The sequence below is a fragment of the Pseudorca crassidens genome, chromosome 10 (genome assembly GCF_039906515.1).
Source record: "Pseudorca crassidens isolate mPseCra1 chromosome 10, mPseCra1.hap1, whole genome shotgun sequence".
In the NCBI taxonomy this organism is placed as follows: Eukaryota; Metazoa; Chordata; class Mammalia; order Artiodactyla; family Delphinidae; genus Pseudorca; species Pseudorca crassidens.
The window spans coordinates 82,155,922-82,170,189 of NC_090305.1; the positions used below are offsets into that span (position 1 = coordinate 82,155,922).

The 14,268-nt window shown below is 42.3% G+C and overlaps 1 protein-coding gene across 7 annotated transcripts in view; it reads right to left on the reverse strand.

Moving 5' to 3' along the window:
• Positions 1-14,268, reverse strand: part of ADAMTS9 (ADAM metallopeptidase with thrombospondin type 1 motif 9) — a 224,177-nt gene that overhangs the window by 131,317 nt on the left and 78,592 nt on the right. For all 7 annotated transcript variants that reach the window (XR_010947101.1, XR_010947102.1, XR_010947103.1 and 4 more), the window contains 5 exons: positions 11,879-11,983; positions 11,579-11,746; positions 9,321-9,590; positions 4,215-4,376; positions 1,895-2,071 (listed from right to left, as the gene is read on the reverse strand). Coding sequence is in view for 1 of the 7 variants with exons in the window: in XM_067755092.1 (XP_067611193.1) it covers positions 1,895-2,071; positions 4,215-4,376; positions 9,321-9,590; positions 11,579-11,746; positions 11,879-11,983 (882 nt within the window). In the remaining 6 variants the exon portion in view is untranslated. The remainder of the gene's footprint in view (positions 1-1,894; positions 2,072-4,214; positions 4,377-9,320; positions 9,591-11,578; positions 11,747-11,878; positions 11,984-14,268) is intronic.

Consider the following 14,268-nt stretch of genomic DNA (forward strand, 5'->3'; position numbering starts at 1 on the left):
GCATTAAAATCGCATAGGCAGCAAAAATATTTTCAAAATCTGTGTATTTGCTCCTGTGCATTACAGAGCATTTAGAAGCTCTCTCTCTCTTCTTCTCTGTGTGTTTCAGAAAACTATGTGCAGGCCCAAGAACAACAACTACAATAAGAAAAACTTAAAGCCTTCAGTTAATGAGCAGATCGTATTTTAAAATTTAAGCACTTAAGCTCTTAAAATATCTGTGGGAGAGGGTGGGGATCCGGTGTAAAAAGGAATTAAGCTGTGTTTAGAAAGTGTTCAAGAAAGAGAATGCTGTGGAAATTAATGTATATATACTATATAATATATATTGTATATATATTATATACAATATATAGTATATAATATTATATTATTATATTATAGATACACACACACATACCCTCTGAGGGTTAGGAGATGTTTTTTGGTCAATATTAAAGAAACACAACTTTTTAGAGAGCTACTAGAGTTTTTGAAATATACTCCAGTGTGGTATTAGTGTTGGCTGAGTGAAAAGGGGTGAAAATATAATGGGCTCAAGAGGGAAAATTTCATGAAAAATAATATGTAATAGGTGACTTAGGGAAGCTGGAATGTCAGAAGATGTTCTTGACATTTTAAGGTTATTTCTGATCTTTTTCAAAATGTTCATTTTGGGAGAGTGCCAGTATTGCCGACAAAATACTCTGGGTGAACAATACATCTGAAATGCCCTTGAACAAAATCCTTAGAGCCCAGCTGAATAGTACCAGTTGAGATAACGCTCTAAATTCTTCTAGATTTCTACTTAATACAAAGTACAGTAGTTATACAGCTAGAGTTCTACCTGCAGACACAATCTCCGACACTGAAACCCTTGACTCTTAGAAGTGTCAACAGGTATTAGCCATGTCAGGTCAGTTAATCTGCTCTTTAGTTGGTCTTAGGAATGGTTAAGACTTTTCCTCAGAACCCTATGGAATAAAAAAGGCTTTTGGATATGACTTAATATAATAATAATTCAGCTTCAGTGCAATGAATGTATTCACAGGAATGTTTACTCTATTTACATGAAACAGCCCTAATGACTCCATACCTATGGCACAATTTAGCCACAGTCTCGTTTCAACATAGCCTATCCTTCTGTTTGCCAAGAGCTGCCCCAGAAGTTTGCATAGTATTTACAATGGCGAATCTGTCTCACAATGTCATTTAAAAGTAGATCGCAAAGGAAGCCTAGGACCAAAGAAAAAAATGGTCTCAAACAGGCTTTGTGTCTTGATAGAAGAGAGAACATTTCAGATGCCTTGAATGGCATCAGGTCACTGAGTCCACTTTTGAATTTTCCAAATGGTTTCAGTCAGTTTTGTGGGCACAAGCTTTTTGGTGATTGTGTTGAGAGCTGTACCCGAGTCACAGAGAGGCAAGGTATAGTCTCTGAATCAAAAATTGCTTTGGCCTCAATAAGCAGGTATCTTCCCACCAAAGTCAAAACTACCAGCTTAGTAAAGGAAAGAATATCTGCTTTTGAGTTGTCTGCTTAAATCACTTTGGAGCTTAATAACGGCACGGAGTTATTTAGTTTCTTAAAAAATACACACACACACACACACACACACACACACACAAATATATATAGTCTAGTTATAGGAAAGGATGCTACTTCTGGGCATTGGCAAAGTCGTGTTTGAGGTACAAGTCACCTGTAAAGTCACTTTGGCAATCTCATAAAAAAATTAATTAATTCTGTTGTATGTCAATATGAAGAAAATAGCAGACTGTGTATAGCACAGTTTCAGGGATGCCCTTGTGAGGAGGATAATTATCTGTCCCAAAGGAGTGACCCAGAACACCTTGGAATTGGGCATGTTAGTTACATATTTTGCTTAACAAACATGAATAGTTAGGGCCGTACCGAACTCCAAGGGCCAGTACTCCATGCAGCGTCTTGAGGACAAGCATGTGTGTTACATTGCTCTCGATCTGGCGGCTTGTCAAGAATTTCACAGCTCAGATCTAGAAACCGTTCCCCGCTGGGCCGCTGACAGACCACCAGTCTTGTCCGCAAGCCTCCACCGCACAGCTTAGTACACTGGAAGAAGAAAAAGGAAGGCTGCAGTTATTTTGCCTGAAGAGCCAGTGGCAAATTTTCTTTTCCTGTAAGAGAAACGTCTTAGCCAGACTCTATTACAGCATCAGGCAAGGTAAGTCTGTAGGCAGAATGAAGCTGAGTTACCAAAAGTAATATACGCAGCAGACCGGAGCCCTCCACTTTCATGGTAGGTATTGTTTATTGAGCATTAGCTCTTCATCTGCACTAAGTGCTTTTATATATATTATCTCATCAAGAGGAGAGTGTAATTATTTGCCGCATTTTATATATGGGGCAACTGAGCTTAAGAGAGTTTCACTTGATCAAAGTCAATTCAACAGCAGGTGTCTAGGATAAGACTACAGCCTTTTTTTGAGGTATTCAGAACCAAAAATCAAAGAAACAAAAATCTAAAAACTACTCAGGACCAAATAAAGGAAATAATGACTTAGCTGGTTTTATTTTCGGGCCACCTCTAAGAAGTTGTCACCAACCTTTGTCTATTCTGTGACTCTAGTCTCCATAGACCTTTCTGACGTTCAAATATTTTATGTTATCTCTGAATCTGAGGATAATGATGGTTTTCCCCTAGGATGAGTAAACAGTGTGGTGGGAACATTGGATAAGGTTCTGACTGTTGGCTAGACCCACACTCCTGAGGCAGGAACAAGTTGTATTTCTTGGACAGTACCGCTGTGCTCACATCCAGGAACACTGACTGTTCCCCTGCTGTGTCAAGGCCAGATCTCCCACAGAATTTGGAATGATCTGGTCCGTGCTGACAGCCAGCATCCCAGTAAATGCGTGTACTCTCCTGGCTTCTATCCAATTACAGAAGCTTAAGCACAGGCCCCACGGGACAGAACTTTACGAGGAGTTTTGGGAAACCCACAATACACACGTCTCCAAACCTGACTTCCCCTTCCGGCCTTTCAGCAAAGCCCTCCAGAATGACGTATTATCACCGAAAGTTAACAAACTCTCCGTTATGAGTGCCTATGACTACTAGGTTACGTGGATGAAAGCATGAGATGTGGACACGTGATTTCGTTTAGCCAGGGGTGTGGACAAACATGCCCGTCCATCTCATGTGTCTTTGTTCCCCTCTTGGCGGGGTGGGGGGAGTCTCCACGATGTTAATCCTCGTGTGTTATTTTATAAATTTTACAGTCAAGACAGAACAACTCAACAAACTCTAAATATGGGTTCTCCCTGTGGATTCAAGAGTAGAGAGATATATTCTTTGTTAATTAAATACAAAACAATAAGCATCTAAGTCCTACACATGATAGTGGCTCAAAACCCCATTCGATAATAATAGTAATGCTAATGATAAGCAGTATTATTGGGAGTAATAATACTGATTATCATTATTATAAAAGCAGTTAACTGTGATTGAAGGCTATGGGCTAGGCTTTTGACACGCACTATCTCATATAATAGATGTGAACACTGTCAAGTGAGTGCCATTATTATTCCCATTTATAGACGAGAATACAGACATTTGGCAAAGTTGTATTATTTGTTAAAGCCACAAAGCTTGTAAGAGCCAGGCCTGGGAATGGGACCCAGTTTTGTCTGCTCCAAATATTCTATTGCCTTTCATTGGTCATAGCAGGCAATTCTTAAAAGGTAACAGCTGAAGAATTTTATTATTTGAGACTATACAGCTAATTATTCATTTCTACAATTAAAATGCATCACCTTTGATAGGAATAACAGCTCCTATTCATTCTGGTTCATCAGGGATTTGAAATATTAGGAGACACGATGCCATGGGAACAAGGGTGCATCACAAACACCCCAAGACTATGAAGAAGATGGCAAAGTTTCCAATCACTGATTTAACACACATTTTCAATCACTTTAAAAGCACCCATGTTTTAATCAGCAGAGGTTAACAATTGAAAGTAGCATTTATCTGCATTCTTTCCTAACTTTTCTCTCCTATGTACTCAAGCTGTCTCTACTTGGTAATAAATGCACTTTTAAAATAGTCCAGAATTAAGACTGTTCTCCTAGTTAACCTGAAATCAAGAAGCTTTAACTAGAGCTAGTTCTTTTCTTCAAATAAACTATGAACAATAACGCTGTTTGGTGTTTGTTTTTTCCCAAAGGATGTATAAGTGGAGTTTGCTCTCACCTCTCCCCAGCTGCCATAAGCCCACTGAGGGCAAGGGCCAGATTCGCAGGATCTCTGCTCATCGGGTTTGATTCTTTCCACGCAGTCGTTGGCGGTGTATCCATTTTCATCCTGACACACAACAACACGCCGCTGGGACCCACCAGCACAGGTACTGGAACACTGAACACAGCAGACATCAGTCAACAGGTTAATCCCTACCTCGATCTCCATCTCAGGGACACAAAAAGCAGCTGGTTGAAGGGTCAGAGACAAATGTGGCAGAAACACGGCTTCCCCCTTGAGCAGGTTAGGTCTCAGCAGGTGTTTCATCAATGCCTAATGAGTGATCATGTCTGGGGATTTCCAAAGCTGTCCTATTCATCCTTTGCATCTCTGAGAGGTACAGACGTGCTGACTGACATCACAGTCTACTGGGAAATTCTCTTCTTTGCAAAACTGCAAGCGCTTATTTAGAAACAACATTTAACTTCCCTTTCAACACCGGGGTCAAATCACATGATTCAGGAATTGCCAGTTGTTGAAATTAAGCTTCTGTACTAACTCCTTCAATTACCCAAGGAAAGCATCACGGAATGTCACTTACATATCATTTCCTTGCAGGTAACGTTCCTGCCTCTCCCTTGGCAAAAGCCTCTACTTCGGAGGCTAATGGTAGCAAGATTTGTTTTCCTTCTTTATTTTTATTCCCCAGTGAACTTGAATTCCATATTGACAGACCTCTCTTCAGGTGCACGAGCCTACTGCTTATTCCCTTTCACGGTTGTCATAGAATTATGTTCACCCTTCAGCTAATTTCCCACACAAGCTTCTCATAGCTCTCTTACTTATCTACATCTTGAGTGTTTTTTTCTTTCCATAATTTCCTTATCTTTTGAAACCCGATGTGTTTGCTAGTCTCCTTCACTCTGACCCTTAACTTGTACAATCTGTTTGCTTGTAAAACAACCATCTATTCCTCCAAGCAATCCAATTCTCAGGAATTATCAAGTCTCCCACTGCATCTGCAACATTGTTTTGAGTTCCGGGTTCCAATGGCTGATCTGTGCTATCAAACCCCAGCTCAAACCAGTGTTATTTCAAAATACCCATAAATACTGCTCCTTGCTGGTTGGCTTCTTCCATATAAAGATGTGAAAATGTTTATTTTTTGCTTATTGTACTGGACTTCAGTTCAATTTCCCTGCCTATGCTGGACAAATTATAAATGATTTTCAAAAATACTGTGTTTAATTTTTAAATGTAGAGCAGGAAAACAGATTTATGAATTCTGTCTGAGCAAATATTTAGGTTTTTTTTTTTTTTTTGGCGGTACGCAGGCGTCTCACTGTTGTGGCCTCTCCCGCTGCGGAGCACAGGCTCAGCGGCCACGGCTCACGGGCCCAGCTGCTCTGCGGCATGTGGGATCTTCCCGGACCGGGGCACGAACCTGCGTCCCCTGCATCGGCAGGCGGACTCTCAACCACTGCGCCACCAGAGAAGCCCGGTAACGTTTGATTTACAAAAATCCTACCTCTATTCTCTGAGGGTTCTGATATACTCACTTGAAACTTAAAAATATTTGTTTTCTACTTTTAAACAGCTTATTATGTGAGAAACACAGAGAACTATTATTTTAATCAGCTTTGTTTGGGGACCAGAATTTAAAACATTAGGAAGGACCTTCCATATTGTTAACAGATTTGGAATATATATATTTTGGCCCTTGAATTTTTCCTTTGATAATAAAATCTTGTATTATTTGTTTATTATGTCACCGGTGTTATTGTCCCAATAAAATGGTAAGCTCCTTCAGAGGGGATCAATGTCATACTTGTATCCCTGTTAGATCCTATAGTGCTGGTCACAGGATCTACTGCCTGATCCAATTAGAGTTTCTAGAAGCAAAGTTCCATAAACCACATGCTACCCTCCCTTCAATACGGCTGAGTGGAGCAAGGAAGGATAACAAATCCAAGGTCAACTAATCTACTGGCTGCCCAGTGACCAGTCAGATGCTTCCTATTGAGAATCTGACCAAACAGATAGAGCGCTCAGCTGGGGGCCAAGCAATTGCGCCATACAGTCTAGAACTTGTGCTTGCACAGTTCTGAACCCAGCATTGGCCTGGGTCTTTATACTCTCATACACAGGTGAAGTACTGTACATCATCTTTCTCCAGGTCCAATTTTGCCATTTTTTGATTAACAGGGATTCTTAGTTCCATTCTCATGTTGCAGAATTTCACTCTGGACTTATTTTGTTAACAATTTTCCTGTCCTCTTTAGATGACATATTTTCCCAGGTAAACATTCCTTCGAACAAACCCTGTACCTATCATCCACACTGAACAAGAGAGAATGGCCACTAGGGAAGCAAGAGATGATGGACATCTGGTATTTTTATCTGCCTACTATACTTCCCCTTAACACCTGGCAGCCCAATTTTCCTTTAAGGAATCATTTCTCCGCCAATGGATGTCATCTTAGTGGCACTGTGTTTTAAGATGCTCTACATTTCCCTGATCAAGGAGTAAGAGGAACGGGCTGCCAATCAGACTTTCCTGGGAATTTGAATCATGAGCAGAGCGACTCAAGGGTGGTTCAGAGTTGAAAAGGGTTCATTAAGACAGAAACTCCTTAAAGAAATGTATTATACTGGGGCTTCCCTGGTGGTGCAGTGGTTGAGAGTCCGCCTGCCGATGCAGAGGACACGGGTTCGTGCCCCGGTCCGGGAAGATCCCACATGCCGTGGAGCGGCTGGGCCCGTGAGCCGTGGCCGCTGAGCCTGCGCGTCCGGAGCCTGTGCTCCTCAACGGGAGAGGCTGCGACAGTGAGAGGCCCGCGTACCTCAAAAAAAAAAAAAAAAAAAGAAAGGAAATTATACTGTAGATACTGTTGCATCTAGAGATCAGAGATTGGCATTTGGCCTGGGGGCCAAATCTGGCCTGCAAGCTGTTTTTATAACTAAAGTGTTATGGAAACACAGCCATTTCCATGTGTTTACATATTGTCTATGCCTGCTTTTGTGCTAAGACAGCAGAGCTGGTTAGCTGCAACAGAGACTGCATGGTCCACATAGCTGAAAATATTTATTACCTGGCCCTTTGCAGAAAAAATTTGCCAACCCCTAGCTAGATCCCTGAAGATGTTCTGGTCCCAGTCTCTACTGGGGCTAAATGAACAGTATTGTTTGTTTTGCTTTCCCTTGAAGGAATCAATTCCTTTTCTTTTGCTTGCAACCAGAGACCCCTAGTTGGTAACACACCAAAAAACTTACAGAAGGTTCAGGTTTACGCAAAAACATACTGTAAAATGAGGTTCTGATTCCAGAAACTACTGGAAACGTTAGATTCCCCTTCTCCAGTGTTCGTGATGCTTTGCTGCCTTTCCTGCTGTGGCAGGCAGGAAGAACCATGCATGCCAAACCACACAGAGATGTATACACATGCCACACTCTCCTGGGAGTAAGTCAGGCACGTCAGCCTACAGCTGAAAAATCACATTGTCCACCTTCAGCCTCACTTAACTTAGAAAAAAAAAATCCCCAAACAAAAAACAGGCACAATGAGAAGAATGGTATTGCCCACTGCTGCAAAAAGGTTACCTAATCCTCCCTAATTGGGAACTCTGCCCAAGGGCAGAATCATTCAATCTTAAAGGAATGTATTATCCACAAATGTAGTCCTAAACAAGAATAGCTTTCAGTGCCCTTTTTTTTTTTTTTTTTTAAGTTCTAGTGTTATCATTAGAATAGACATGTTTGAGTTGTGAATTTTTTCCACTGGAAAAATCATGGGACACTCAGTGATGACCTCTCTTGATCACCCTTTAATTTCTCAGAACCCAAATTTCTTCTAACCCAGGCAAAGGAAGCCTCAAAGTGGGAAGTAAGGGAGGAGAATGAGGTGGTGAAGGTCCCAGGCAGATGTTCTGCTTACAACCAACAGGTGCAGTGTGTGAAAACACTCAGTGGCTATCTGCATTCACAGGAAAGTAAACCTAATTTATTGAAACATAACCATGGTGGGAAACCGACAGGTTCCTTCTAATGCTTTTTAGTCCAGAAATAATTAAACACAATTAGCAGTACTAGAAGGAAATGAATAGTAAACAATTAAAAAGACTTCGTGAGTGATTAATAAACACCAAACTCCCCATACCTCCCCAGGGTCTCTTGCTACCTTACCCCTCCTGAAGTTCCTTTAGACATGTCCAGTATTCCACAATAAAATTATTTTTTGGAAAATTATTCAATAAAAATTCTGAAACTTTCGAGAGCATATTTTTCCTTTGAATGCTAGCTAAATATTATTTGTCAAGGTCTTCCTAATTTGAAGGACAAAGATAACGGTAACAATAAAAATAATCGTCGACATTTATTAAATTTTCACGATGGTGGGCAGAGTGAAAAACACTTTATTTGCATCGTTGTATTTAATTCTTACGACAAGCCAAGAAAGTTGGAGTTACTGTTAACTTTGTTTTACAGATGAGGAAACAGGCTCAAAGAGGAGAGGGGACCTGCCAAAGACACCAAAATCTGAAAGTACAAGTCCTTGGATCCGACAGAGGCATCTTTCCTTAAAGCCTGTGCTGATAACCATTCAGGTATGGAATTTTCCCTCTAAGCACAGATTTTACCCGGCCCACTCCTTCTCTCCTAATCCAAGACAATGACCTACTACTACAAATGGCATAGCGATTGTGACACTTCAAGACTACACTCATCTGGAAGACAGCAAGAAGGAAAATGACTTTCATTAAAAACTCCCTTTCAGAAAAGTTCTTCTGCCCTTTTAATTTTCCTTCAGGTAACAGCTGCCTGCCATCTCCAGGATCAATCATCGCATCTTCACATTACCTTCCAGGAAGCTGTCTGATCAAATCATCCAGCAGTGACACCCCCTCCCCTCCACCCAGTTAAGGTAGCTTAGAGGTGCGGGCAGACTGTCTCAAGTGACACCTCTTCTGGGACTGCAATTAACCTCAACAAATGAAAATGCACAGTGTCAATCCCTTCTGACATTAATATGCTCCAGAGGTGTTTCTAGTTTGTTTCCCTCCAAGCACTACATCAAATGAAAGAGAAGAAAGCAAATTCGCAAAGGCTTCAGGGAATACTCACTGCTCCCCAGGGGCCAGTCCTCCACTGGTTTCCTCCGAGCACGTGGGTGCGGCTAGGGCTGACGCTCCTGGGGCGATAACCCTCGTTTTGGAAAGGGTGCTGAGCGAGGCCACTGTCTGGGGTCCGCTGAGGGCATGGTGACATGGAACAGTCCTGGTCGGTTTCTGGGATATAATCCGGGTCACACTCGATTTGATCGATCACGTGGTCACTGTAGTTGACACAGACCACTTGCCGGGTGGTCCTCCCTTGGCCACACGTCACGGAGCACTACATTGGACGTTCAGAAAGAGAAAGGGTGGTTCAGCCAGTCACTCAGGCCCAGAACCCTGGCATCTCCCCGTCTCTTTTCTTCCCACCTCATGGTCATTTTCATGGAGAAGCCCTGTCGGCCCAGTATGCAAGATACATCCCCATCAGCCACTTCCCACCATCTCTGCCATCACCTCCCTAGTCCAGGCCACCGCCTTCCCTTGCCAGGACTACTGCAGTGGCCTTTCAGCTGGGCTCTTGTTTGTAATCTTGACACCTTCCTCCCATCCCAAGCCTGTTATCCACATATCATAAACCATGACCCTTGCAAACTATAGTCAGATCATGTCATTCACCTAGTGACTTCCCAATTCACTGTGAATAATGTCCACAGTCCTTACCTTGACCTAGTAGGCCCTTCATGATGTGGCCACTGGCTACCTTTTTTTTTTTTTTTTTTTTTTTTGCAGTACGCGGGCCTCTCACTGTTGTGGCCTCTCCCGTTGCGGAGCACAGGCTCCAGACGCGCAGGCTCAGTGGCCATGGCTCATGGACTCAGCCGCTCTGCGGCATGTGGGATCTTCCCGGACCGGGGCACGAACCCGTGTCCTCTGCATCGGCAGGCGGACTCTCAACCACTGCGCCACCAGGGAAGCCCTGGCTACCTTTTTGACATATCTCTTATCACTCTCCACACTGCACTCCAGCCCCACGGGCCTTATGGATGCTTTCTGAGCAGGCCAAGAACACCCCCGTCTGAGGGTCTTTGCAGCTGCTCTACTTTCTGCTGTACAACACGGATATCCATGTGGTTCACTGCTTCACTCCATGCAAGCCCTGCTCAATGCAATGTGAGGCCTTTTCTGACCACCTTGTCTAAAAGCACATCACCCCTTTCTCTCTGCCATTACTGTGTTTGACCTTTTTTCTGGTATGTATCAGTATCTGGTGCTATATCATATATTTATACCTTTATTTCCTCATTGACTGGAATTGCCATTGGAATGATCTTCATAAAGGCAAGGACTTTCTTATTTGTCAGTCACTGCTCTTTCTGAATACCTGGTGAGTAGACAGATGGATCTGACAGATGTACATGTGTACGTTTGGAAGCTCGGGGCGTGAGAGTGAGATTATCTACCATTTACTGAGCACCTTCTTTGTTCTAAGCGTTTAACAGACAGAATCTCAAATAATCCTTACAACAGCCTTATAAGGTAGATATTCTTTTTGGCCTCTTTTAAGAGCAGAAGAAACTGAGGTTCAAGGACTAACACCAGACTGCTCAAGGTCATGCAGCCAGTTAATGTCAATGTCTGGATTTTTACACAGCTCTCTCTGAATCCAGCTCTCACATTTCATATATGTATTATGGTATTTATTGAGATATTCATCTCCATTCTCTTCACCTGTCCTAAGCTCTGTATTTCCTGGACTCGGGAGCTTTTGCAAGGCAGAAAGCAGGAGTTACCTGAACACAAAGGTTTTTCTACCCTTTTTTTTTTTTTTCTACTTTTATAAAAGTCCACAGGTGGTTCCTGGTGTGCACAGGAGGCTGGGTCCCCAGCATCGCCTGAGGGTTCCTACTTCTCCCTCTCGGCAGGGAAGCCAGAGGCACAGGACTTGAAGGGACCACGGGATGCAGGAGGCACCCAGATGCAAGTTGAGGCGCTCCCCTTACTCCCCCCACTTCTCCCTGCTACTTCTGGTACTCCACAAGCCTACTACATTCTAATGTGACTTGGCTCAGTTAAGACTGCATTTTCCAACCAGCCCAACAGGATGTGGGCTTAAGGGGTTGTAAGTTGATTTACACATTTTTAAAAAATGTGCATTTCTTGCACATCTGGCTAAGATTCATACCAGCTGCACATACGCGGAGAAGAATATCTCACAACCAAGTCCAATTCTAAAACAGTGCCCGTTGACCTTGGGGACCCACGACTAGTCATCCTCCTTACAGCTCCCCCAGTCCTCTCCCAATTCCAAAGAATCCACTTGCTTACCGGGTTCCAGTCCAGAGCCTTCCACCGCCCACAGGGGGTCACAGAACATTCCTCCTTTGCCACTGGTCTAGGGAGGGTTGCACAGGCACTCTCGTCAGCCACAGAGCCATCCTCGTCCCGACAGCTGACATATCTCATCCGGGTACCTTTTCCACAAGTGGCCGAGCACTGGGTGTTGGAATAAAACAATGCAGAAATGTTATCTGAAACAGTCACTCACTGGATAGAAACCTACTTTCTCAAGTTGTGTCAGAGAACGTCTGCCTTCCCTCCCACCCTCTCTACTTCTTCCGTTCTTACTGGCGTCCAAGACCCAAATCGCCACTGGGTCCTTGGAGCACTGTGTGTGCTTCTCCTCGCTTCCGGGGCAGCGGGGGGAGGGTGACAAGATGGTAATTCACAGTCCTAGACGCGGACGGGAAGAAAAAGCCAAAGTTACCTTTCAGTCATGGCGTATACAAATATAAGGACAAAGAATTCTAAGATCTCAGACTTCTGGGTGATTTGGGGCAAGTCACGTGACACCTCTCAGCCCCAACTACAAATTCAACTGTGAAATGGGATATAATCTGAGTCCCTTTGTACGTGCCTTAATACAAAACCACATTTATTTACCTGTTTGTGTGAAGAAGACATTGTAAAATGACACACAATTTAGGAAAGAGCAGCATACCCTTTTAACATGATTAACTGTTAATGTTTTGAAACATTCTGCAGGCCAATTTCTGCTTCTACATTTCAATTCACTTCTCAATCAGATTTTGCTAACCACGAACTTGCTTTCCGAGTGTACCCGCAGATAGCTCCTGAGGCCCCGAAGAAGGTCAACTCTAGATACAAGAGGTGTATTCAATATCACAAAGCCTAGAATTTATATCACACCCCTCAATCACTCAGAGGCAATTCCTACGATGGACTGAGGTTATCCATGCGTAGGTAATATTCCCAGATTTCCAAATGGGAAATCGGAAGTACACACCTGTTCACAATCATTCCCAGCCTCAGTGGTTATCAAATGTTCTTGGATTAAATACATACCCATTAAATGCCCAGGATGCCCGGGCACAGTGCAGAGTGCTGGAGGCTCAGTGCTGAAGTGACTTTAGGAAGTTTACCAACTGAACAGGAAATTCTGTTATTTGGTTCAGACCTTGCCTATTCCTCTGCCTGGGTCCAAAGATTGGCACAGGGAACTTGTCGCACAGTGAAAAATTTATTCACATGCGGCAGCTGCAAGAGCTACCCTATAGTCAGTCCATGGATATTACTGAATAACTTAGAAACGTATGTTGTGAATCTCTAAGGGAGTCGCTAAGACCTTACTTTCTGCGTGTTTAGATGTCGCAGCTACTTCCCAGGCATTTATCATGCAGTGGGTTGGAACATTTCAATAAAAAAAATAAAGATGACACAAGTCACAAGCAGTGTTTGGTTAACTGATCAGCAATGACAGCATGAACATCACTGCCATATTCATTTCCTTTTTTGAGACTCTGCATCCATGAACAACACATGTTGCCAAGTAGCAGACTGAGGGCACTCAGAGCCGAGGCAGTACAGTGGCCAGATGGGGCCTCAGAGCATAACTTCTGGGTGTGGTCTGGGTTCAAATCCTGTCTTCTGCAATTAGCAAAGCTGATCTGAAAACCCCACTCTTCTCTTTACATATTCTCCTCACACAAATGATGCCAAAATCAAGGTCTACACGGAATAGTGTGCTGGTGAATGATTACCAACTAGCTCTCTCGAGAAACAAGGCATGCTTATGCGTGTGTACAGATATGTATGTGTATATACATATATACATACACACATATTACATGCACCTATGCATGTATATATGCTTATTATAAGTTTTTCTGATATAAAGAGTGTGTAGCATAAAATTTACAAATAACAATAAAATATACAATTCTTTAATTTAAATTTCATAGAGCCATTGATTCTTACAGAACACGTTTGTTGTTTTTGCTGAACTCTTGAATCTGTGCCTGAGCGATGGTTGTCGTTGCTGGACAAATGTAGTTCTGACATGAATGTCAGTTGATATTTTGTTTACATTTAAGAGTATCGTGAAAGAGAAACAATGAAGATGTATGTCAGAACTTCGCTCACTCACCCAATGACATGAACAATTTCTGTGCTGAACCAGCAAATAATTTTCAAGTACCAGAAAAATATTTCCTTATTTTTTTATGCTGTTTACAACATAACAGCTGCAGACACAAGACTTTTAAAAGTTTAGTCTGCATTATTAACATTTGTTCCCTCACTTTTTTGAGTCTAAACAATCAATACAACAATCAATTAAACTCTGAATTACAGCATCTACTGATTTCTGTGGTGTAAGTACTCTCACCATGGCCAATTTCAAGCTACCAACTTGGTATCAATGAACACAGAGTTAAAAAGGGATGTGCTCACCACTGTACAGTATTTCCACCATGCAAATACGTACAAATGCAATGTAAATGAGAGTGAACTACAGGAAAATAATTAGAAAGGGAAAAGTATTTCTCAACTTCATTTTTAATATCATCTATTTATTTATAGGTTTTTATTTTCAATTTTTAATAATGACTGAATTTAACAACCAGCTTGCAAAATTTCTGAAAATTTACCAACCATCGCTTGTGAGCTAGAACAAGCCAGCTCCAGCACATGCAGCCTGAACATACGATACTATTTGC